The sequence below is a fragment of the Nuphar pumila genome, chromosome 3 (genome assembly GCF_984573655.1).
Source record: "Nuphar pumila chromosome 3, dmNupPumi1.hap1.1, whole genome shotgun sequence".
Lineage (NCBI taxonomy): Eukaryota > Viridiplantae > Streptophyta > Magnoliopsida > Nymphaeales > Nymphaeaceae > Nuphar > Nuphar pumila.
Genome location: NC_143251.1, coordinates 130,351,028 through 130,376,037, shown reverse-complemented (window position 1 = coordinate 130,376,037; position 25,010 = coordinate 130,351,028). Strand labels below are relative to the sequence as shown.

General features: G+C 37.3%; 1 protein-coding gene across 1 annotated transcript in view; it reads left to right on the top strand.

Moving 5' to 3' along the window:
* LOC149843818 (serine/threonine-protein kinase EDR1-like) overlaps positions 1–25,010 on the top strand; it is a 146,949-nt gene that overhangs the window by 80,259 nt on the left and 41,680 nt on the right. The window contains exon 11 of the mRNA XM_090000078.1: positions 23,095–23,215. Within this exon, the coding sequence (XP_089856204.1) occupies positions 23,095–23,215 (121 nt within the window). The remainder of the gene's footprint in view (positions 1–23,094; positions 23,216–25,010) is intronic.

Sequence of the window (25,010 nt, the reverse complement as noted above, 5' to 3'; positions counted from 1 at the left end):
TATCATGGACAGCTTGCCTTTAAGAAACCAAAACCATGCCTTTGATAATCCTTTTGTAAAAATATCAGCTACCTGATTTTCAAACCCAACAAACCGCCCTTCTATTTCTTGGTCTTCTATCTTCTCCCTTATAAAGTGTTGATCTATTTGAATGTGCTTCGTCTTTCCATTTTGTATGGGATTCATGAATATTTTGCCAACACTCTGGTTATCACAATATATGACAAACCTCCCTATGCTCTGTTTTAATACAAGTAAATACCTAATCCAGGTAACCTCTGCTGCTAAAGTTGCCATAGAATGATACTCTGCCTCTGCACTAGACTTAGCGACAATCCTTTGTTTTTTGCTACTCCAGGATATCTGATTCTTTCCAAGGAACACAATGTCTCGAATTGGATCTCCTCATATCCGGGTCATCGGCCCAGTCAGCATTTGTAAATCCAATAACAATCAACTTATTATCGCATTCGCTAACATACGTCAACCCATCATTGATGGTGCCTTTTACGTGTCTTAGAATGTGTTTTACCCCCTCCATGTGGCCTTCTCTGGGATCATGCATATACTGTGGCACTTGATTGACTGCATAAGAGATATCTGGCCGTGTAAAAGTCAAAGTATTGAAGCGCATCTACCATGCTTCTGTATTGTCTGAGTTTCTATATGGCTTCCCTTCTTCCAATGTTAGTTTTTGACACTTTCTCGGATATAGGCTTGCAGTCCCTCATGCCACCTCTTTTAAGCAAATCAACAACATACTTTTGTTGAGATAAAAACATTATTTTCTTGTTAAGGTCTACCTCTACTCCAAGGAAATATCTCAACACACCCAAATCCTTCATCTGAAATCTTTTCTGCATATGATCCTTTAGCTGGTTTATGTGATCAGTAGATGTGCCGGTAATGACAATATCGTCCACATATATCTGCAAGATAGTAATACCATGGCTGCCAATACTAGTAAACAGAGAGTAATCTGCCTGACATCATTGAAAACCATATGCTACACTCTGGAGCTCGGTTTTAGTTCGGTTTTAGTTTACGTGTAACTTGGTGGTTGTTCCATATAGACTTACTCTTTATGATCTTCATGCAAGAACACATTTTTTATATTCATTTGGTATAATTTTCAATGATGTATCATAACCAGAGATAATACTAACCTTATAGTATCCTTTTTAATGACAAGACTAAAAGTTTCTTCATAGTCTAATCCATATTCTTGGGTGTATCCTTTAGCGACCATCCTTATATCTATCCACACTCATCGGCTTTATATTTTATCTTATACACCCATTTACATCCGACTACATTCTTATCTTCTGGCCTATCAACAATCTCCCAAGTACGGCAACTATGTGTTAAATTGTACATATATAGGTGTATAATACAGTTGTATATGTATATATATATACATATAAATATGTATATATATATTTTTCTTGTACTTGTAATAGGTAATACCCATTAGGGGTATTGTTGTCACTTTATGTAATAGGCTGTGCTCATTAGGAGCACTTTAGTATTTTTACTTTTTTCCTTTTTTCCTTTTTGTTTTTTGTTTTTTTATTTCTAGCTAAGGACATAATGGTCGTTAACCATTAGAGCTGTTGGGACTTTCCTAACAGCTATAAATATAGTTGTTGGGGCGGTTCCCAAGCTCCCAATAACTATATTTATAGCTGTTGGGGTCGTTCCCAAGAGCTCTATATGACCTCTCTTTTCTATATAAAGGGGAGTAATCCCCTTGTTGTATGCTTGTTCTCAAGCAATCATCCGATAAATTCCTATATTTTTTATGTGTTGTTCTTGTCCATAAGAGGCATTTGTGATTGAGTTTTGTATTTAGACCCATAAGTGGTTGTTTATGTGTATTGTTCTTGCCCATAAGAGGCTTATACTTATGCATTGAGTATTTCATTACATGGTATCAGAGCTTGGTTTTCATCTCGAATGAATAGATGCTATGAACCATGAACTTGAAGCTTTAGAAAAAATCTCACACATTGAAAATGGAAGATTTACCATTAGGAAAAAAATCCATAGTTTGTAGGTGGGTTTATAAAGTAAAAACTAAAAGTGATGGTTCATTAGAAAGATATAAGGCTAGACTTGTTGCTAAGGGATATTCACAAAAATATGACATTGATTATGCTGAAACGTTTGCACTTGTAGCTAGGATGACCACTTAAATCCCTTATAGCGGTAGTTGACATTACAAATTGGAATATCTACCAAATGAATGTTAAAAATGCATTTCTGAATGGTGAGTTAAAGGAAAAGTTTATATGGATCATCTCCCAGGATATGAGATTTCTACAGAAAATGTTCATCTTCATAAAGCCTTGTATGGTTTGAAACACGCCCCCAAGGCTTGGTATGATCGTTTCAGTATTGTTATGCTTAATATTTGTTTTAAATCATGTTATATTATGTTTGTTAGCATTTTGATGCATGTGTTATGATTCTTCTTCTCTACGTTGATGACATGGTCATTACTGGAGGAGACAAACAAGGAGTTATTCATATTAATAATGTTTTGAAACAAAATTTTGAAATGACTGCCCTGGGCTTTCTTAGATATTTTTGTCGTGAAAATGGCACAAATCTTGATACACTTCAGAAAGGTACCAAGAACCAAAAATACATTGTATTTGAATACATACTCACCGTAGAAGTAACAATGGTGCATAAAAATTATAAAATAAATAATTTCATTAAGAATAAAATTGAAATAATACATAAAGAAATGTAAAATTACAAACAACCTCACTACGAACACTCAAAACCCTACAAACTACCCATGCACTTTGCATACACCCACACCTTTATAAAAAGAAGAGGAAAGAAAAGAGAGCCAACAAGGGAGAGAAGAGGGCATTAGAAAGTACCCTTCTAGCCGTTGGACTGGCCTCCAACAGCTAGAAGAATTCAACCTCGGTTGACTAATATCCTAGTCAACCTAGGTTGACTAAGGCATAATATATATATATATATATATACATGTATATATACAAAGAACGAACATCCATCTTAACACCTTCCTCGAACTTACGGTGACTCACTGTAAGTTTGCAATTACAAAAGAAGAACCCGATTACATAAAATGTCTTCATAGACTTCATCAAGTTCTTCCATTTGGTGCTTCCTTGAGGGGTGCTCAATCATATGCTCCATTACAAAGAAAATCTTTCATATCATCAATTCTTGAAAACCCAGTAAATAAAGTCTAAAAAATATCCCAACTATATATATATAGTTATATATATCATAAGAAGATTTCAAAGAATAAGTACATTAGTTATTTATTATGGAGAGAGGATGACCAAGCATAGAAACATACAATATATAGGAAATATTTAATAAGTCAATTTTATTTTTTTTGAAATAAAAGTAAGAATTAATTTTTGAAAACAATCATTAATTTCAAACACGATAGTCATTAATCACTTTAATCATTCATGAAAATTATGTACACATATCTATCACAAAAGGCACATTAATGCATAACAAGTGTATCAATTACTAGAACAATAATCTCAGTGCCACTTATGGTCCAAACAAACACACAAAAGTTAATAGATATCCCGTCTACGTATAATGACACTCAAAATAAGTGTATCCACTGTTAGAACAAGAGTATAATCTCAATGTCACTTATGAGCTAAATAATCACACAAAAAGTGTGAATAAGCATCTCTTGTATACATATAATGACACTCAAAATAAATGTATCAACTATTAGAATAAGAGTATAATCTCAATGCCACTTATGAGCTAAGCAAACACACAAAAGTGTGCACAAACATCTTTTGTCTACATATAATGACACTTAGATATGAGGCATAACAAGAAGGAGCATAAAAGTTTAGAGAGCTTGTAATGAAAAACAAACTAATGCCATCAAGAAGAATATCATTTTTTTGAAACACCATGGTTTCAAAAACATATCTATCATCACAGAAAAAAACAAGATTTCAAGCATCCAATATTGTAACAATGGACACACAAACAAATGAATGGTAAAACACACTCATAGAGATTGAGGACAATCGCCTACCTCTTAGACACATACCTATACTGACAAGATGACATGAGGTGCATACACAACTCACCCCAACGACCAACTTGGATTTCAAGCAACAGTGAGTTTAGAGGCGAATCAACCATCAATCAGACCCAAGGCAAATAACAACACATAACCCATAAACTTGAAAACCTAGATTGATAAGATGACATGAGGTACACACATAACTCACCTCAACGACTAACCCTTGACCCAATAGCAACAAGGACAAAAAAGAAACAAATGATGCATATAACAAATATGTGATGGACAAATCAAATTTCATAAAAAAGGCGATACGTACTCATGAAAATCAATTATCAAATAAGTGAGTTCATATATAGGAATCAATTTGAAAAGACAAAGTTTCAAATTAAATCCAATAAAGGAGATAAAATGTTAGAATGAATATAATGCAATCTTATGCACAACAATACGTCGCATGACAATTTTTACAACCTTGAATAGGCAAACAAGAATTATGCTCAATATAAGCAATCTACATAGAGGATATAATGTTTTGAGAATTCTTTAAAATGAAATCATAAATATACCAATCAAGGAACAAGTGTACTAAGGCACATCACATTCAAAAGATCCAATAACTCTCAATGAAGAGACAAGACCAGTCTTATTAAAAAGAAGCCTTTTAAGAAGTTAGATCTAAATCATAAGTCTTCTATAAGACAATTGAAGACAAACATATAGAGATTCCCACTCTCACACCTCTAACAAGAGGCAAACACAAACTCACAGAGAAAGAAACATAAGCACAATAGCTACTTAGGAGCTTAAAAGAACACTAAAAAAGTATAATTTTTATTCAAGATGAAATGCACACAAAATGCATAATATGTTCAAAATTATTAATACATACATTTGGATACATGATGACAAACCATAATTATCCCATCAATAGTAATCATATAGTCTACTCGTGGCATATACTTAAGAATATAATGTAAGAATTCCTTAATACACAAGCCATTAATTTTTTAGAATAAATTTTACTTTAAAAGGAGGCAATATCACTTATACATGGAATAATACATTCATATGATGATAAAAGGATCTTATGAGAGCATAAAAATATCCATATTATCACTAATGACAATACTTATACGAAAAATCTCTAAGATTCATAATTTTAATCAAGGAGTTCGCATAAAATTCATTCTTTGGTCACACAATCATGATACATTAAAAAAATCTCAAAGATAAACCATGAATACCCATATAGGCATAAGAACAAGCGTACACATGTATACACATACGTTAAGATATTCAAAAGGGAAATTCAACATAAAATTTAATGTTTTGCAAAATATGAAACACAAATAAGATTTTAAGAAACTACATATTCTTGTAAAATATGATTTTTCAACATACATATCTATAATATAAAACATATACTTTATATATCAAAGGAGAACAATTTCCAATTTCAAAAGAAAAAACTTTTTAATATAATCCTTTAAGAATACCTACCACATATATGAAACCAAAAGGGTCCAAAGGTACATATCGAAATGAGAAGAACTTGAATCCATACCATACAAATCTTTTCCATGGCCACGATGCCTCGCTATGATACCATGTCTTGAAAATAGCACGAATCCTTATGCACTCTGGAATGGATACCAAGAACAAAAAAGTACAATGTACTTGAATACATACTCACCATAGAAATACCAATGAAACACAAGAATTATAAAATAAATAATTTATTAAGATTAAAATTGAAATAATACATAAAGAAATATAAAATTACAAACAACCTCACTATAAACACTCAAAACCCTACAAACTACATTTGCTCTCTCAACCCATACACATATATACAAAGAAAATGGCATCCATCTTAACAATGTTTTATGGATTGAGGTAGCATACTCTACTACGGGATATTTTCTAAGTCAATCCAAGTTTATTACTGAGATTATTGACAGGTCGGGCATTTTAGATAAGAAGAGGTAAATACTCTCGAAGTTATCAATGCCAAAATGAAAATCGATGATGGGACACCCTTGGATGATTCCACTCTCTACCACCAAATGATTGGGGCTCTTTCCTACTTGACCATTATCCAACCTGACATCTCAACACTCTCCTACTACTATTCACATGAGTGTTGTTATGTGTATTGTTAGATATTTACAAAATTTTGTTTCTAAAGAAATTATTTTGTCCTTTTCTTCCTTCCTTGAATTAACTGCATATACTAACTCTGATTGCGGAGGAGATCCCAGTGATAGACACTCAACCACTGATTTTTCTGTCTTTATTAGGTGACTCAGTGGTGTTTTGAAAGTGCAAGAAACAACAAAAAGTTTCTTTGTCATCAACTGAAGTTGAATATCGCGCCATGGCTATCACGACATCCAAGATTGTATGGTTGAGACGATTATTAGAAGATATGAGAGTGCTGATGAAGTCACCCTCGCAGTTATTCTGTGATAACAAGCGCACCATTTATATAGCTGACAACCACACATTTCATGAAAGGACTAAGTGTAATGAAATATGCGAAAAAGAAATGTATGTCCTTCAATGGACATTCACACATAGAAATCAAAGAACAAGTCCAAAAGAGGACATACACAGAAGCCAATAATGGCTAGAAAGCATAAAATCTTATAAAGGCACAAAGAGGCTTGAAGAAGCCACACGATACAAAGGGGGAGACCCCACTTATTTATAGGCAAGAGAGGAGTGAGAGAGAGTTAGAGAAAAGAGAGAGAGAGGCACCATTGGGAGTCCCAACAAGGTGTCGTTGGGCTCCCAACGACTCTTTGTTGGGGCCCCCAATGGGTGTGCATTTAATGCACAAAAAATACAAAAAAGAAACAAAAAAGAAATAAGAGAAAAAGGAAAAAGAAAAGGAAAAAAGAAGAAAAAGGGAAAAAGACTACAATGCCCCTATTGGGCGAATTTACAGAACTAACCCTTATCGGGTAGGTGGATAAATATATATATATATATATATTGATTACATATATTTTAACACCCTCCCTCAAGCTTTACGGGGATACAACCGAAAGCTTGTTGAGAAGAAACATGAAACGAGGAGCATCAAGGGCTTTAGTGAAGAAGTCCGCCAACTGGTACTCGGATGTGACGTAAGGAAGTGTTATGGTTCCTCTTAGGAATTTATCACGTACGTAATGACAGTCCATCTCAATATGCTTACTACGCTCATGGAAGGTGTGATTGCTTGCAATATAAATAGCACTCTTGTTATCACAACTCATCTTCGAAGGAATTGAGAAGATTATGCTCATATCACTGAGGAGATTTTTAAGCCACACAAGCTCCATGGTTGTAGTGGCCGTTGCACGATACTCCGCTTTTGTTGAGGACAATGACACTTTGTGTTGCTTCTTGCATCTCCAAGAAATCATAGAGTCACCTAAGAAAACACAAAAACCAGTTGTTGAGACTCTATCATTGGGATTTTCTCCCCAATCAGCATCAGTATAAGCAATTAAATCAAGAGATGATGAAGAAGAAAGAAAAACTCCGTTAGTTATGGTGTCTTTAATATATATGACAATTCTTAAGACTGCACTGATATGCACAGTTGTAGGTGCATGTTGAAACCAGAGTTACCGGAAGCGCCTAGCTAAAAGGGGAAGCGCGCTTCCCCGAAGCGCGGAACGTCGCGCTTTCGAAGCGTGGGGGGGAAGCGTCCCCCTTTTTTGGGAAGCGCGTCCCCCTTTTTGGGAAGCGCGCTTCCCTTTAATGGGGGACGCGTTTCCCTTTAATGGGGGACGCGCTTCCCTTTAATGGGAAGCGCGCTTCCCCCTCGCTTCCCCCACGCTTCCCCTGTTTTTTTCAATTTTTTTGTATTTTTTATTTTTTATTTTTATTTTTTTCGCTTCCCCCTCGCTTCCGAGACGCTTCCTAGGTCGCTTCCGAGACACTTCCCGAATCGCTCCTAAGTGGTCCCCCGCTTCCCCGCTTCCTAAAATTTTGAAAGTGCCTCGCTTCCCGCTCCCGCTTCCTCAACTGGCAACCATGGTTGAAACTGACTGACGGAGTGAACTGCATGAGCTATGTCTGGACGAGTGATGGATAAGTATGTCAGAGACCCAACAAGTTGACGGTAGGGAGTAGGATTCTCGAGAAGTGTCCCATCTTCCAGCCTTAACTTTGCATTGATAACCTCAGGGGTTTCTGTCTTCTTATCATCCAAAATTTCAGACTTGGAACAAATGTCAGCGGCAAGTTTCATCTGAGAGAGAATATACCGTCGGGGAGAATATGTTACCTCAATACCTAAAAAATATCTTAAGAAACCTAGGTCAGACATGTCAAAATTTTCTTTTAAAATTTTCTTAATATCATGGATTCCTTGCTCATCACTTCCAGTGATGATCATATCATCAACATATAGTAGTAGAATAACTACTGAGGTCCCTGCACTTTTCACAAACAATGCAGTGTCAGTATAACATGAACGAAAATTTAAGCTAGTCATTACATTGCTAAATCTGTCATGCCAAGCTTTTGGAGCTTGATTTAACACATACAATGTCTTTTTAAGTTTAAGAATTTTATTTTCACCAATAGATACTCTTGGTGGAGGATCCATATAAACCTCTTCACTTAATTCACCATTAAGAAATGTGTTCTTAACATCTAATTGATAGATAGGCCATTTTTTAACAGATGCAACCGCAATAAGAGTCCTAACACTAGTGATTCTAGTTACGGGAGCGAAGATTTCTTCATAGTCTATACCGTATTCTTGAGCATATCCTTTGGCTACCAACCTAGCTTTATAACGTTCTAATGACCCATCACTTTTAGTTTTAATTTTGAAGACCCATCTACATCCAATAGATTTCTTTCCAGTGGGTAATGAGGTTATTTCCCAAGTTTTAGCCTTTTCAAGGGCACTAAGTTCTAGTTTCATGGCTTCAACCCATTGAGGAATGTTTTTGGCTTCATTATAGTGTGATGGTTCATGATAAGAATGTAATGCAATTAGGCATGCCCTATATTTAGGTGTTAGGGACTCATAGGAAACAAACCTATTAGGAGGATTGGAGATTCGGCTAGATCTCCTTAAAGAGGTTTCTTCTATGTTGAAATTTTGAGAATATTTTTCTAAAGCACTTATGGGAGCTTCTTGACCACGCCTACCTTAGGTTTGAATTGACCTATTCTCAAAATTATTACTTTCATTTTCAACATTACTAAGAGGAGTATCCTCTAAATCATTAGGAACATCCTCTTCGTGAGGAGTCACATCTTCTTGAGAGAGAAGATCAAATAAGAAAGCATATTCGCTTTCATCAATATCTTTATTTTTCTCAAAGTCGTTCTCATTTTCTAAAAAGGTAACATCTTTGGATACATATAGTTGTTGCTTTTGAGGTCGAAGCATCTAAAACCTTTTTTATTTTCTCTATATCCTAAGAACACATTCGATAGCTTTTGGAGATAACTTATCTCTTTTATGTGTAAGGACAAAATATTTACTGTAATGAAATGGTGGTCTTCAACAAATGCACGAATAACTCACAAACAAGTGTCTATTGGAGACACTACAAGCATGACCCTTGAAAGGGTATAAAAGAAAGAACACTTGAAAAATAAATAATACTTTATTCATGAACAAAATGCTTAAGAAGCATAGTAGTTTACATTGAAGGGGTTCACTCCTATATATACAAAAAAGTGGAAGAGAGAGGAGAGCTCATTTTGAGCTCTCCAAAAGAGACGTTGGAAGTCCAACGTCTCTTAATATAGCTGTTGGACTACAATCCAACAACATTTATTATTATAGGTGTTGGACTATAGTCCAACAACATTTATTATAGCTGTTGGATTACAGTCCAACAACTATTTGCACAGTCAAGTTCCAACAGGAACTTGACTGGATCAAATATCTAGTTTCTATTGAACTAGATGCTAAAAAAGAAAATAAAGAAAAATAGAAAAAGAAAATAATAAAAGAAAATATAATAATATTAAATAATATATATATATATATATATATATATTACAGTTTACATTTTAACACTCCCCCTCAAACTTACGGTACAATGAGCGAAAGTTTGTCTAAGAGGAAGTGAAATCTGGGAGCAGCGAGAGGCTTGGTGAAGAAGTCTGCTAATTGATATTCTGATGTAACATATGGCAGATCAATGGTTCCATGTAAGTATTCCTCTCTGACATAGTGACAGTCCATCTCAATGTGTTTAGTGCGCTCATGGAATGTTCGGTTGCTTGCAATGTAGATCGCACTTTTGTTGTCACAGCACATCTTTGAAGCTTGTGTTGCTTTAGCTCCCATATCCGCTAGCAATCGTCTGAGCCAAACAACCTCCATAGTGGTGGTTGCCATGGCTCTGTATTCAGCTTCGGTGGAGGAAAGAGAGACTTTCTGCTGCTTCTTGCACCTCCACGAAATTAAGGTTTCACCTAGGAACACACAAAAACTAGTAGTTGAGTGTCTATTATTGGGATCACCTCCCCAGTCAGCATCAGTATATGCAATTAAATTTAATGAAGATGAAGCAGACAAGAAGAGTCCTCGTGAAAGAGAGAATTTTAAGTATCTAATAATACGCAAAATCGCTCCCATGTGCACGGAGGTGGGAGCATGCTGAAACTGACTGACTGTATGAACCGCATGAGTTATATCTGGCCTAGTAATGGAAAGATAAGAAAGAGCTCCAACAAGCTGTCTATAAGGAGTAGGATCATCAAGAAGTTCTCCATCATCAATTTTCATTTTAACATTGACAACTTCTGGAGTGTCTACTTTCTTATCATATGTAATTCCAGACCTGAAAACGATATCAAGAGCAAATTTAGATTAAGATATCAAATACCCTCGAGGGGAATAAGCAACTTCAATGCCTAAAAAATATCTTAATAAACCTAAGTCAGTCATTTCAAAGTGAGTTTTAAGAAGAGATTTGATATTTGCAACTCCCTGTTTGTCGCCTCCGGTGATGATCATATCATCCACATAGAGAAGAAGAATAATGATGCCTGCATCAGATTTCTTAACAAACAAAGCAGTGTCAGTTAAACAAGGTTGAAAACCAATATCAAGCATAACATGACTAAATCGGTCATACCAGGCTTTTGGAGCCTGTTTAAGACCATAAAGAGCTTTTTCTAGACGAAGAGCCTTACCCTTAGGGATACTAATACCAGGTGGGGCTTCCATGTATACTTCTTCAACGAGATTCCCATTCAGGAAAACATTTTTGACATCTAATTGAAAGATAGGCCATGTTCTAATGGAGGCCAAGGCTATTAAAGTTCTAACAGTGGTCATACGGGCCACAGGAGCAAATGTTTCTTCATAATTGATGTCATACTCTTGGGCATATCCTTTTGCTACTAAACGGGCCTTATATCTTTCCAAGGTCCCATCACTTTTGGTTTTGACTTTGTATAGCCACCTACAACCTATAGGTTTCTTACCCGGAGGGATATCTTGTATCGTCCAAGTATTGGCCTTTTCTAGTGCATCCAATTCTATTTTCATGGCTTCTATCCATTCTATATGATTTTTGGCTTGAGAATAGGATGATGGTTCAACATATGATTGTATTAATGTAATGGCGGCCCTATACGTGGGTGAAAAAGATTCATAAGACACAAATTTTTCTGGAGGTTTAGAGATTCTAGACATTCTTCTAGGTGAGACTTCAGAGTATTTTTGTAATGCACATGGAAAATTTTGCTCTCTACGTCTTGAATATTGTAGACTAACATCCCTATGGATTTGCTCTTCATTATCATCATTTTCAACAACAATAGGACTTTGATCATTGTCAAGGTCACATCCAACATCACATTCATTGGATTTTGAAGTTGGATCAATTAAAAATGAGTATTCAGTGACATCCTTGGATTTTTCAAATTCAAAGAAGCTTTCTTTTTCCAAAAAAGATACATTTCTTGACACATATAATTTGTCATTTTGAAAATCGAAACACCTGTAGCCTTTTTTATTATCAGCATATCCTAAAAAGGCACATGGGATTGCACGAGGAGAGAATTTGTCATTTCTGTTGGTGAAAACAAAACATTTGCACCCAAAGACTCTTAATCTAGAATAATCTCGAGTTAAATTAACAAGCTTTTCTATTGGAGTTGTATTCTTTATTGAGGAAGATGGCATCCTATTAATGAGGTAGGTGGCAGTTAGGACTGCTTCAACCCAAAAACTTTTTGGAACTTGATTTGCAATTAGCAATGTCCTAGTAGTTTCCATAATGTGCCGATGTTTGCGTTCGGCTAGGTCATTCTGTTGTGGAGTGTGTGGACATGATCTTTGATGTGTAATACCATGTAAATTGAGATAGTCTTTGAATTCGTTGGACATAAATTCTCCTCCTGAATCAGTGCGAAAAACAGAAATATCATTTTGAAACTTATTTTTAACCATTTTATGAAATATTTGGAAGTTAGCAAAGACATCAGATTTATGTTTAAGAAAATAAATCCAAGTATGTCTAGAAAAGTCATCAACAAAAATGACATAATATGTATAACCACCTTTGGAAATAACTGGTGCGGGGCCCCAAACTTCCGAATGTATTAACTCAAGTGGTCGTGAGGAAACAAAAGTTCTACTAAGAAATGGTAACCTTTTCATTTTGCCAAGAATGCAGTCTTTACAAGAAAAATTTTCAGAATTACAAAATTTTTCCAAACTTGGAAAATATTGAATTTTAGACATATGAGGATGGCCAAGCCTTTTATGCCATAAATCTAATTCTAATTTTTGAATATTATAACAAAATGCATTCCTGGGTAATTCCAAAAAGTCCATGTAATAAAGTCCTTCTCTATGGCCTTCCCCAATCAGCTTCCCTGACTGGCGATCCTGTACCCAACAACCATGAGAAGAGAAGGAGATATTACATCCATAATCATATATTTACGAGACAGATAAGAGATTCAAATTAAGTTTAGGAATATATCTAACTTCTGGGATAAAAAATCTTTTGGATTTTTGAAGATTTTCAAAACATCCTATTCCTTTTACTTCAAGAGATGTGTCATTGACTGTAAAAACCTTTGACACACTTGAGTTATTTTTAAGACATTCGGATAGACTATTAACATTTGGCGTTACAATAGAGCAATTTTCTTTAAGGGCTATAATAATAAAGTGATTGTTGTATGCAAGAGAAAGAACCTGCAAACTATGGTTGATTGCCTCGAGAAGATCCATTTTGTATGATGACAGACAGATTGAAAAGAAGAGGTTTATAAGGATTCACCTCCTGGATATGAAGTCCCCTCTGGTATGGTACTTCGATTGAGAAAAACTCTTTATGGTTTGAAACATGCACCTAAAGCCTAATGTGATCACTTTAGTTCTGTTATGCTAAAGCTTGGTTTCAAGTCTTGTTTTATTGATATTGCTATCAGATTTCATATCTGCTATAGCATTAACAGGAAACAGGGCGAGAGAGAGAGAGAGAGAGAGAGAGAACAATGGCTGGGGCGGCTCACAATGCTCGACCTCCAAGCCCTAACCATATTATATAATCAGCAAAAATACAACTATCCTTGTAATATCAGAGATATTACAAGGATGCCATTAATGAGAGTAAAACAACATGTGTTTCATTAACATACCATGTGTATGGATCTGGATCCAGATCCATACGCAAGCTATATTTTAATACCCTCCCTCAAGTTGTACGTGATTTTGGATCATGTACAACTTGCTCTTCAATAGCCAAAATTGACGTCCTGTTAACCCCTTGGTAAACAAGTCTGCCACTTGATCTTCTGTTCGAACATGACGTAGTTCTATCTCCTTCATCTCGACTTTCTGTCGTATGAAATGTTGATCAATCTCAATGTGCTTCGTTCTGCTATGCTGGATAGGATTACATGCAATGTTTATTGCGCTTTGATTGTCACATAGAAGAAAAGATCGAGTAATTGTCTCCCCAAGATCACTCAATAAGTGTCTAATCCATGTGGCTTCTGCCGTGCCTGCAACCATCGATCTGTATTCAGCCTCTGTACTCGATCGTGCCACTGCCTTTTGTTTTCTGCTGCTCCAGGACACTAAATTGTGTCCAATATATACACAATATCCTGAGACAGATCGTCTCTCATCTGGATCCCCTGCCCAATCTGCGTCTGTATAAGTGATGAGTTCATGTCCTCTATGCAAATTATCGTTCTTGCGATAAACAAGTCCGTCTCCTATAGTTCCTTTTAAATAACGTAGAATGCGCTTCACAGCTTCCATATGACCCTCCGTTGGAGCATGCATAAACTGGGATACCTGATTGACAGCATAAACTATATCAGGTCTGGTAAAGGTCAAGTACTGTAACATTCCCACGAGACTTCTATACATTGTAGGGTTGACACAAAGATGACCATCTTTAGAGCTCAGTCTTTGGTGTAATACACTAGGAGTACTGACTGGTTTGCAATTCGTCATCCCGGCTCTTTCCAGAAGGTTAAGAGTGTATTTTTGTTGCATGAGTGTCAATGTGTCTTGTTGTCTGTCAACTTCCACACCAAGAAAGTACCTCAACTCCCCTAAATCTTTCATTTTGAAAGTTTTCATTAAAAACTGCTTCACGCCTTGCACATGATTATCTGAACTCCCAGTGATCACAATGTCATCAACATATATAAGAAGTATAACAATGTCTGCCTTTTGGCAAATAAAAAGGGAATGATCCAGAGAGCATCTTCTAAAACCATAACTCTGAATTTGCATAGAGAAACTTTCAAACCAGGAACGGGATGCCTGTTTCAACCCATACAGAGATTTCCTTAGTTTGCACACCCAGGCAGTAGGGTCCTTCTCGGCATAACCAGGAGGTTGCTTCATATACACTTCTTCCTTTAAAGTTCCATGCAAAAATGCATTTTTAACATCCATCTGGCTAAGGCTCCAACCTCGATCGACTGCTAGGGATATGATGACACGAATAGTACCCATTTTGACTACCGGACTAAAAGTTTCATCGTAGTCTTCACCATATTGTTGTGTGAATCCTCGAGCAACAAGTCGTGCCTTATATCTGTCAATGCTTCCTTCAGGCTTATATTTTTGTTTTATAAACCCATTTTGAGCCAACTACATTCTTTCCTTCTGGCCGAGGGACTATTTCCCAAGTCTGGCATTCATGAAGGGCTTCCATTTCTTCATTCATAGCTTCAGTCCAATGACGGGATTGAAGAGCTTGAGTAAAACAAGTGGGTTCAGCCTGTTTTGTGAGCTGAGACATAAACAACTGGAAATCAAGAGAGAAAGTCTCATAACTCACCCGTCATTGAATAGGATGCTTAATGCGTGACGGCCTTTGAGCCGGATCATTGGTGATGCTTTCCACATACTTCGGCTCTGTATTTTTGTCCCGTCTAGTGTATACCGGTCCAGAGAAGCGTTCTACTGGGGTTGGCTCAACTGGAGATGATTCAACATGTATTTGTGAGTCATTCAACTCCCTACTCAAGTCGAAGGAAGGACAACTTGTCTGACATGTTTCTCCTGTATTAGCAAAAAGATTTGCGCTCATCCATGGATCATATACTTCTAATTCTCGAGATGGCACCGCTGCAGAGTCATTGACCTGAAAATTTCGTTCATCAAAAACAACATTTCTGGAGGTCCTAATACGTTTTGTAGTAGGATCATAGCATCGATAACCTTTGTATTCATCTGCATACCCAACAAATCTGCACTTGACAGCCTTGTCCTGAAACTTATTTCGCAGAGATGAATCAATATGTACATAACATACACAACCAAAAGCACGCAGCTGATCATAAGAGGGATGTTGCCTGAATAAAGTATAATAGGGAGATTTACGATCCAAAAGTGCCATAGGAAGACGATTTATGATATAAACAGATGTGTGAAAAACTTTTGTCCAGAGACTAACGGGCACATTGCTATCATGTAACATGCTCATCGCGCTCTCAACAATATTTCTGTGTTTCCGCTCTGCAACCCCATTTTGTTGAGGAGTATGAGGGCAAGAAACTTGTCGACTTATTCCTTTATCTCGAAGAAAGGCAATAAACTCGTTCGATGAATACTCTCCTCCACCATCACATTGGAAATGCACAATATCACAAGCAAACTGTGTTTTGACCATCGAATGGAATTCCCGAAATATTTGAAAAACTTCATGCTTGTGTTTTAAGAAATATATCTAAGTATAACGGGAATAGGAATCAATAAGGATAACATAATAACGACTGCCAGAAAGAGAAGGAATAGGTGCGGGTCCCCAAACATCAGAACAAATAATCTCAAATGGCTTTGAAGCTCTTTTATTTATAATATAAAAAGGAAGAACATGACTTTTACAGAGTTCGCATGAGGAACATTTATTATTATTATCAGAAAATGAACATAAACTAGACTCTGGAAGGAGACCATCAGATACAAGGTTTTTAACGAAACCTCGATTACAGTGTCCCAAACGACTATGCCAAATATCTGGCTTATTACAATGAGATGAATTAAAAACTGCCAATGAAGGAAAAAACAAAGACTCTGAAGGCGAAGACACTGAAGAATGCTTGGACGACTTCAACTGGAGAACTGGGATTGAAGACGAAGACACTGAAGGAATCTCCTTGAAGACATACATGTTTCCTTGTCGCTCCCCCTTAGCGAACGTCTCCTTCGTTCGTAGATCCTTAACATAAACAGAAGAGGGAGTAAATTCGACAGAAGAATTCATATCGTCAACAAGTTTAGCTACAGAGACAATGTTCTTTTTAATATTTGGAGCAAGAAGGACATTGGACAAGTGAAGTGAGGACTTTGACATAGGGATATGTGCATTGCCAGTATGACTAATGGAGTGATAAGTTCCATCTCCCGTAACTATACTACCTTTTTCAAAATAAGGCAATAAGTGAGATAACTTACCCGCATTACCCGTAACATGCGTGGCGGCACCTGAATCAACATACCATTCGCCTTGTTCATTTTGCTTGATCGTCATCTGTGACAATGCTGATAACAAAAGTTGTTGCACATCTGTGGATGGCCCTTTTGTGTCCACAGCAGTAGCGGATTTATTTTCAATTTTGTTTATTTTTCCTCTATTCTGTAGGTTGAACCAACAATCAGCTTTCACATGTCCTCTTTTGTTACATAGGAAACAAGTGGGCACTCTTCTCTGATTCCCTGTGTTAAAACCCCCTGAAATATTAGGTGTAGGCAAGATACCACGTCCTCCCTGCCCAAAACGTCCGCGGCCTCTGCCTCCTTGATGCCCTCCATTCCATCGTCCAAAACCTACAGAAGTGTCCATGGCCAAAACTGAATGAGGACGAGTTGATTCATTTCCTTCTGCCTTTTGCTTCATAACCATCTCATGCTGGAGAAGTTTCGCTTGGAGGTCGTCAAAAGTGGGCAAGTGAGGAAGGCATGATAAAGTTGTGGTAAACATGTCAAAGTCAGGACCCAATCCATTGAGGAGTTGTTGAACTTTATCTTTATCTGCAATAGCACTTCCAACAACAGCCAATTGATCAGTAATACTCTTCAAGCGGCCTATGTATTCCATGACTGTCATGGAGCCTTTCTTCAAACTTTGAAATTCATTTTTTAAGAACATAACTCGGGATTCTGATATCTGAGAGTAAGTCTGTGACAGTTTACTCCACGGATCCGCCTCAGTGCAATCATCTGAAATAGTAACCAACACTTCTTGAGAGAGTGTTGACGTAATATAAGCAACTAAAGACTGATCCCGCTTCCTCCAAACTGTATATTCTGGATTCTTAATGGAAATGGTAATTGTGTCACCTTTCTCATCCTTGGTTTCCTGCAAAATAAGCCGTGGTGGTATAGGGACTAAACCATCCAAATGTTCATCGAGATCCTGACTTCGTATAAAAGGAAGGATTTGCCTTTTCCACGTCAAAAAATTAGAATGAGTAATCCATATCAGTAGAGTTTTTCTGTAACAAGCTGACTCAAGAAATTGGCAGAGGGACCGGATGATGAAGACGAAGAGTAATCCATATCAGTAGAATAATGAATGAGCAAACAAGATGAATGAAAAGAAATAAACAGATTTAAGATCACTCAATTAATCAGAAACACTGTAATAAGGCAGATACTTGTACGACCAAACAAGGCTGCACAAAGAACACTAAAACAACAATGAAGGAAGGAAAGGAAATTTAAGGAATCAGAACTGATTTGAAAAAAAAAAATGAGAACCAACACAGATGATAGAGTAACAGAAAAGAGAGAACTTAGGATGAACGCAGTCGATGAGCACATTGAAGGAGGAAACGCTGTTTCAGAAAGGGGAGATCACGCTGCTGCTATTCCAGAGAGTCTTCACGCTGAAGGAGGAACACGATGCTGCTGTTCCAGAAATTTCAGAAGAGGAGGAAACGCTGTTAGGATGAACACGCTACTGCTGTCAGGTGGAACACGCAGAAGGGAGTTCTGCTATTTCAGAAGAGGAGGAAACGCTGTTAGGATGAACACGCTACTGCTGTCAGGTGGAACACGCAGAAGGGAGTTCTGTTGTTCACGCACAGGGGGAGATCACGCTATTTCAGAACTTCTTCACGCACAGGGAGTTCTGCTGTTCTCGCTGAAAGAGGGTACACTGTTTCAGAAGGGGAAGATCACGCTGTTGTTCACGCTGGAAGAGGATACGCTGGGGAAGATCACGCTGCTGTTCACGTTGAAAGAGGATACGCTGTTTCAGAAGGTCTTCACGCACAGGATGGCCTGAGCTTTGATACCATATCAGATTTCATATCTGCTATAGCATTAACAGGAAACAGGGCGAGAGAGAGAGAGAGAGAGAGAGAGAGAGAGAGAGAGAGAGAGAGAGAGAGAACACAATGGCTGGGGCGGCTCACAATGCTCGACCTCCAAGCCCTAACCATATTATATAATCAGCAAAAATACAACTATCCTTGTAATATCAGAGATATTACAAGGATGCCATTAATGAGAGTAAAACAGCATGTGTTTCATTAACATACCATGCGTATGGATCTGGATCCAGATCCATACGCAAGCTATATTTTAACAATTGCTATGTTTACTAAGAATACGGTTGTATATGCATATACATATATAAATATGTATATATATTTTTCTTGTGCTTGTAATATGTAATACCCATTGAGGGTAGTGTTGTCACTTCACTTTGTGTAATAGGCTGTACCCATTAGGGGCACTTTAGTATTTTTACTTTTTTCTTTTTATTTTTAGCTTGGGACATAATGGTCCTTAGCCATTAGAGCTGTTGGGACTTCCCCAACAACTATAAATGTAGTTGTTGGGGTGGTTCCCAAGGTCCCAACAACTATATTTATAGTTGTTGGGGTGGTTTCCAAGAGCTCTATATTACCTCTCTTCTTTATATAAAGGGGAGTAATCCCCTTCTTGTTGTATGCTTGTTCTTAAACAATTATCCAATAAATTTCTATATTTTTTGTGTTGGTCTTGTCCATTAAAGGCATTTGTGATTGAGTTTCGTATTTAGACCCATACGTATTTCTTGTTCATGTGTATTGTTCTTGCCCATAAGTGGCTTGTACTTGTGCATTGGGTGTTTCATTACACTATGCAGTACTTTCATTTCCTTGTTCATTGTCTACCCATCGATAATTTTTGCTTGCTTGATCATAGGATACAGGCTCTTAGTCTTGCTGAATCTGAATAAAGAACACTTGATACTCTAGGCTGAAAGTATCATATGAGATCCACCTGTCAATTGGGTACTTTACTCTTGTCGATCTTCGCAGAGGGGGCTCTTGAATTTGTGGGTCAGCTAGTGTAACCGGGATTGAATCTTGATTTTGGTCACCATCTTCATTACCTGCACCTATATCAGCCAAGTGTTCTTGTATATCAACGCCACCAGATTTTATTATTCTCCTTTGATAAGTTTGACCACAAAACCTGTCCCTTTCTAGCTGCTGCTGTGAACTTTCAGGTGAATGACTGTCAGGTTGCTGAATCCGACTATCAGCTACTGTATCTTCCTTCTTGAATTGGTGCATCCATAACAGGGCATCTTTTGAGTCCCTCCATAACCCGATTATGTTGCAAGCTGCACTCACCACCATTGCCCTGCTGCAATGATAAATCATCGTTGGTTGGCATGGAATATTTTTCATTATGCCCTTGCCAATCTTTCAGAATTTCAGCCACATCAAAATTTCTTTCAATAAAAATGAAGTGCCTTGATATAACAATGGATTTTCACACTGGATTCCAGCAACGATACCCTTTATATCCATCGGCATATCCAATGAACCTACATATTTGAGCCTTGGGGGGAAAATTGTTCCTTTGGAGAAAACATTGCAAACACATCCCCATGCTTGCAAATCATACGATGAGTTGACACCTTATAACATAAAGTAGGGTGTTGTCTCTCCCAAAACTTTAATTGGGAACCTATTTATAATATGCACTGCATTGTGAAACGCTTCTGCCCATAATCCCAATTGTGCGTTGCTCATGTGTATCATACAAAGTGCACTCTCCACTATGTGTGTGTTTCTGCTCAGCCACTGTTTTGGTTTGAATTATGCGGGCATGACTTTCTATGGTGAATGTCATGTTCATGCAGAAAACTCTTGAAGGCATGATAACTATACTCACTGCCACCGTCACTTTGGAAATTAACTATAGTTTGCTCAAGACATATGAGTGAAATTGACAGAAAAGGTTAAAACTTCAAATTTTTGCCTCATGAAGAATATCCATGTAAATCTATTGTAATCTTCAATAAAGGTGACATACTATGGTACCTAGACACTCCATTTTGCCCTCCTTACCCGTGTCGACACACGTCGACACCCGGACATGCCATTTTACCCTCCGTACATACAAGTTTGTATTTATTTTATAATTTATAATTATATTTTCAGTTTATAACTTTATATTTTCAGTATATAATATATATTTAGATTATATCAGTTTATTTCCACATTTTTTTGGAATTGCCGTGTTGTACCCTCTGTACCCGCACCTGCACCAGTACCCGGCTGACATAGGTGACATAATATCTACTAGACAAAAAAGATTCCTTGGGTGTAGACCCCCCAAACATCAAAATGGACAATCTCGAATGGAAAGAAAGCTCTTTTGTTCAAAATTGAAATGCTGAAAGGGAAGTTGGTGGCTTTTACAAACTTGACAACTTGGACATAGTCTTTCATTCACTAACTTATTACAAGACTCTTTAGAAAAGACTCCCTTATTGGACGACTTCAAGAAAGGAAAACTGCAATGTGCAAGACGACGATTCCAAAGGTCAATATCTTCTAGGCTTGGCTTGACCTGGGAGATGAGCAACTTGGACTCTGGACTCTCTAAAGGAATCAAAGTGAATGAACTTGAACTATAGGAGGTATCATGAGCTTCCTTGACGACATAAATACTCCGACGTCTCACTCCTAAAGCATATGTTCTGCTCGTGGAAAGATCCTTCACTTGCACAGAAAAAAGAGTAAACACTACCTAAGATTTGGTTTTATCATAAAACTGGGACACATAAATAAGATTCTTTCTAATTCCAGGACAAGGAAAGTATTTGGAAGGGACACAGAACCAGACTTACATGGAATTTGGGCATATCCTATGTGAGTGATGGGGTGAGCAGTCCCATCTCCAGATCATGTTAATTGTCAAAAGTTTTGAGATCAATTATCATACCCACATTGCCGGTGACATGATTGCTAGCTCCCGAATGAATGTACCATTCACCTTGAGGAGTGTGCTGGTCCAACTTCAAACCTTCAAAAGTTGCTGACAGTAGTTTGTTATTCTGTTTCCCTTGCTGCCCCTTGTTGCGTACGATTCTCTTGAGGTTGGACATAGTTGGTGTTATAGTCTATTTTCTTAGTGCTGGCAGCAACTCTGTATGCGGATAAATCCCAGCAGCTATCAGCAGTATGTCCTCTCTTCTTGCAAAATTGACTTTGCACTGCATTCTTTTGTTGGTTGCCCGTGGTACCGCTTGTGCTGCTTTTTGAGCGAGTGGGGGAATTCCTCTACCTCCTGCCCAGTTATTTCTTCCTCTGCCACTTCCTCCCCTTTGCTTATTCTGCCAATTCCTTCCACGACCAGCATTCAAATTTATGTTCAATACTTCATGGTTTGCGTCATGCTGCTCACTTTTTACCTTCTGTACATGCGTTGATTCAAAATGCAGAAGTGTGCCTCAAAGTTTGTCATAGGAGAGCAAATTGCTTTGGTATTGCAGATTAACAACTAGCATCACTTACTCCTGCCCCAAACCTGCTAAGATCTATTGAACATGATCATCTTCTGAAACAGGCCTATCAATATGAGCCAACTCATCAACAATGAGCTTCATCTTATTCAGATATTCCATGATTGAAGCACCATTTCTTTTAGTATTCTGGAATTCGTCCTTCAGTTGCATAGCTTTGGACAGTGATGTTTGGGAATAGGACTAACTCAATTTGTCTCATAGATCCTTGGCCGACAGCCCATCATCAAGACTTGACCTCTAACCTCCTGAGATAATACAAGTGCCCCTATAAATAACTCTCTGTACATTTGAGTATGGGAAGCACTAAAGATAGAAATACATGTTATATGTTCCATCTTACACTCTTCAACAGGAAAATCATTCAAATGGTTCAAAATCTGTAATAAAGCTTCTTTTTCTTTTTTAATATAAACTTATTCGAAGAAAATGGAAACTGATGTTTAACTTTGCAAGTAGTGTTTTGGACATGCAAAAAGAACTAATTCCTCTCTGCACAAAGAAGCAAGAAAAAATTATGGAATCAATGTGGATTACTGTCATAAATGACAGTGAGCAAAATGTCTACATGGATGAGGGTGAAAGTATTGCCTGTTGTGTCCTCTCAGTTGTTTGATATGGGGCACAGATTCTTTGGTGCCCATGATAGTAATAGCCTGGATGAAGACATGCACAGACTAGCATGTGTTAAAGTTTTGTTGTTCCTGGAATATGTCTTCAAGTATTGTAAAGTGTTAATTTTGTTCTTGAATTGCTCTTTAGGGCTGTGCGGGCAATGAATGAAACACTCAAACAAAATCGCCTTTTGAAGGAACAAACCGATGAGGAACCGATTAGGCATCTTATAGACAGAAAGAACACTGGTATCAACCAACCCAGAAGTGTATGTATCCATTACCATTTGAATTCTTGATGTACCATCTCATGTTGCATGCTTCTGCAATTTGCTATTTCTAGTGTAACTATTAGCCCCTTCCTATGGTTTAATTCAAAATTTCATTTGAGGAACTGCAAGATGCATATATCAATCATTACTACTCATGATTCATTTGTTTTGTTTTCTGCCTGGACACCTCTTCTCAAAGACAACTAGATGTATAATTGTTCTTATATGGTTATGCACTTGGCTTTTGTATATGTTTCTATTCTGGTGGATATTTTGATCTTTTTCCTGCTTGTGCATCTTTATACTGTTCAAGGCCTTCTTGTGATCTTTGCTAACTATTGAAACCATTTATTTGAAAGGAACTCTTCCTATGTCTTTCTTGTAATACTATCCAAGTATGGTGTGCCCTCCAAAGTCTCAATGACTGATTCCATTGTTACTTTAACTATATAATGAGAATATGTTGATATGTGCTTCTGAAATGCTTTGAACAAGGAAGATGAATTGCTTTTTGAAATGACATGCATTGTAATGAAATATGCGAAAATACAAAACAAGGGCCTCTAAAGGGCGTAGAAGATCGTAAACACAAAGTGCACATGATAACACAAGTCCAACTAAACGACAATATAAGAGCACAAAGGCACTATACATGTACTAAGTGCATTTAAGACAACAAGGAATTTAAAAGAGGAACGCAACAACAACAACAACAACAACAACAACTACGCCTTCATCCCAAAACAATTGGGGTCAGCGATATGAACCAAAAAAGAAATTCATTTCGGGTCTTCCACATGAATCCTTTTCCTCCAATCATTTCTATCCAATGCCATGTCCTCGGTGAGGTTCAAAGCATTCATAATTCATATCCTTTCCTATCATCTCCATCCAAGTCTTCCTAGGCCTACCCCGACCTCTTTTAACTAACATATTTTCCCATTTCTCCAACCTTCTAACTGGAGCATCACTAGGCCTTCGCCGAATATGTCCAAACCACCGTAAACGATTCTCTCGCATCTTATTTTCAATGGGTGCAACACCTACCTTCTTACGTATCTCCTCGTTCTGAATCTTATCTTTTATTGTATTTCCACACATCCATCTAAGCATCCGCATCTCAGCTACACTCATTTTTTGAATATGATATCTTTTAGCAGCCCAACATTCCGTACCATATAGTAAAGCAGGTCTAATAGTCGTCCTATAAAACTTTCCCTTCAACCGCAATGGCATTCTACGATCGCACAGCACTCCAGTTGCACTTTTCCATTTCATCCACCCAACCTTTATCCTATGATTTACATCTCCATCAATTTCTCCATACTTTTGAATGATGGATCCCAAATATTTGAAATAATCATTCACCGGTATTTCTTGCTCACCAAGCTTCACTACACTCCCATCACTACTTCGTTGCTTACTAAACCGACATTCCATATATTCAGTTTTACTCTTACTCAACTTAAAACCTCTAGCTTCCAATGTCTGTCTCCATAATTCTAACTTAGCATTAACCCCAGCTCTAGACTCATCAATCAAAACAATATCATCAGCAAACAACATACACCACGGTACATTTTCTTGAATTGATCTCGTAAGCTCATCCATCACTATCGCAAATAGGAAAGGGCTTAAAGCAGATCCTTGATGTAACCCAACCGTTATCGGAAAATTGGTTGTCACCCCTCCACAAGTGCGGACATTGGTTACTACTCCTTCATACATATCTTTAATTATACTAATGTACTTGAGAGAAACACCTTTCTTCATCATTGTCCACCAGAGAACG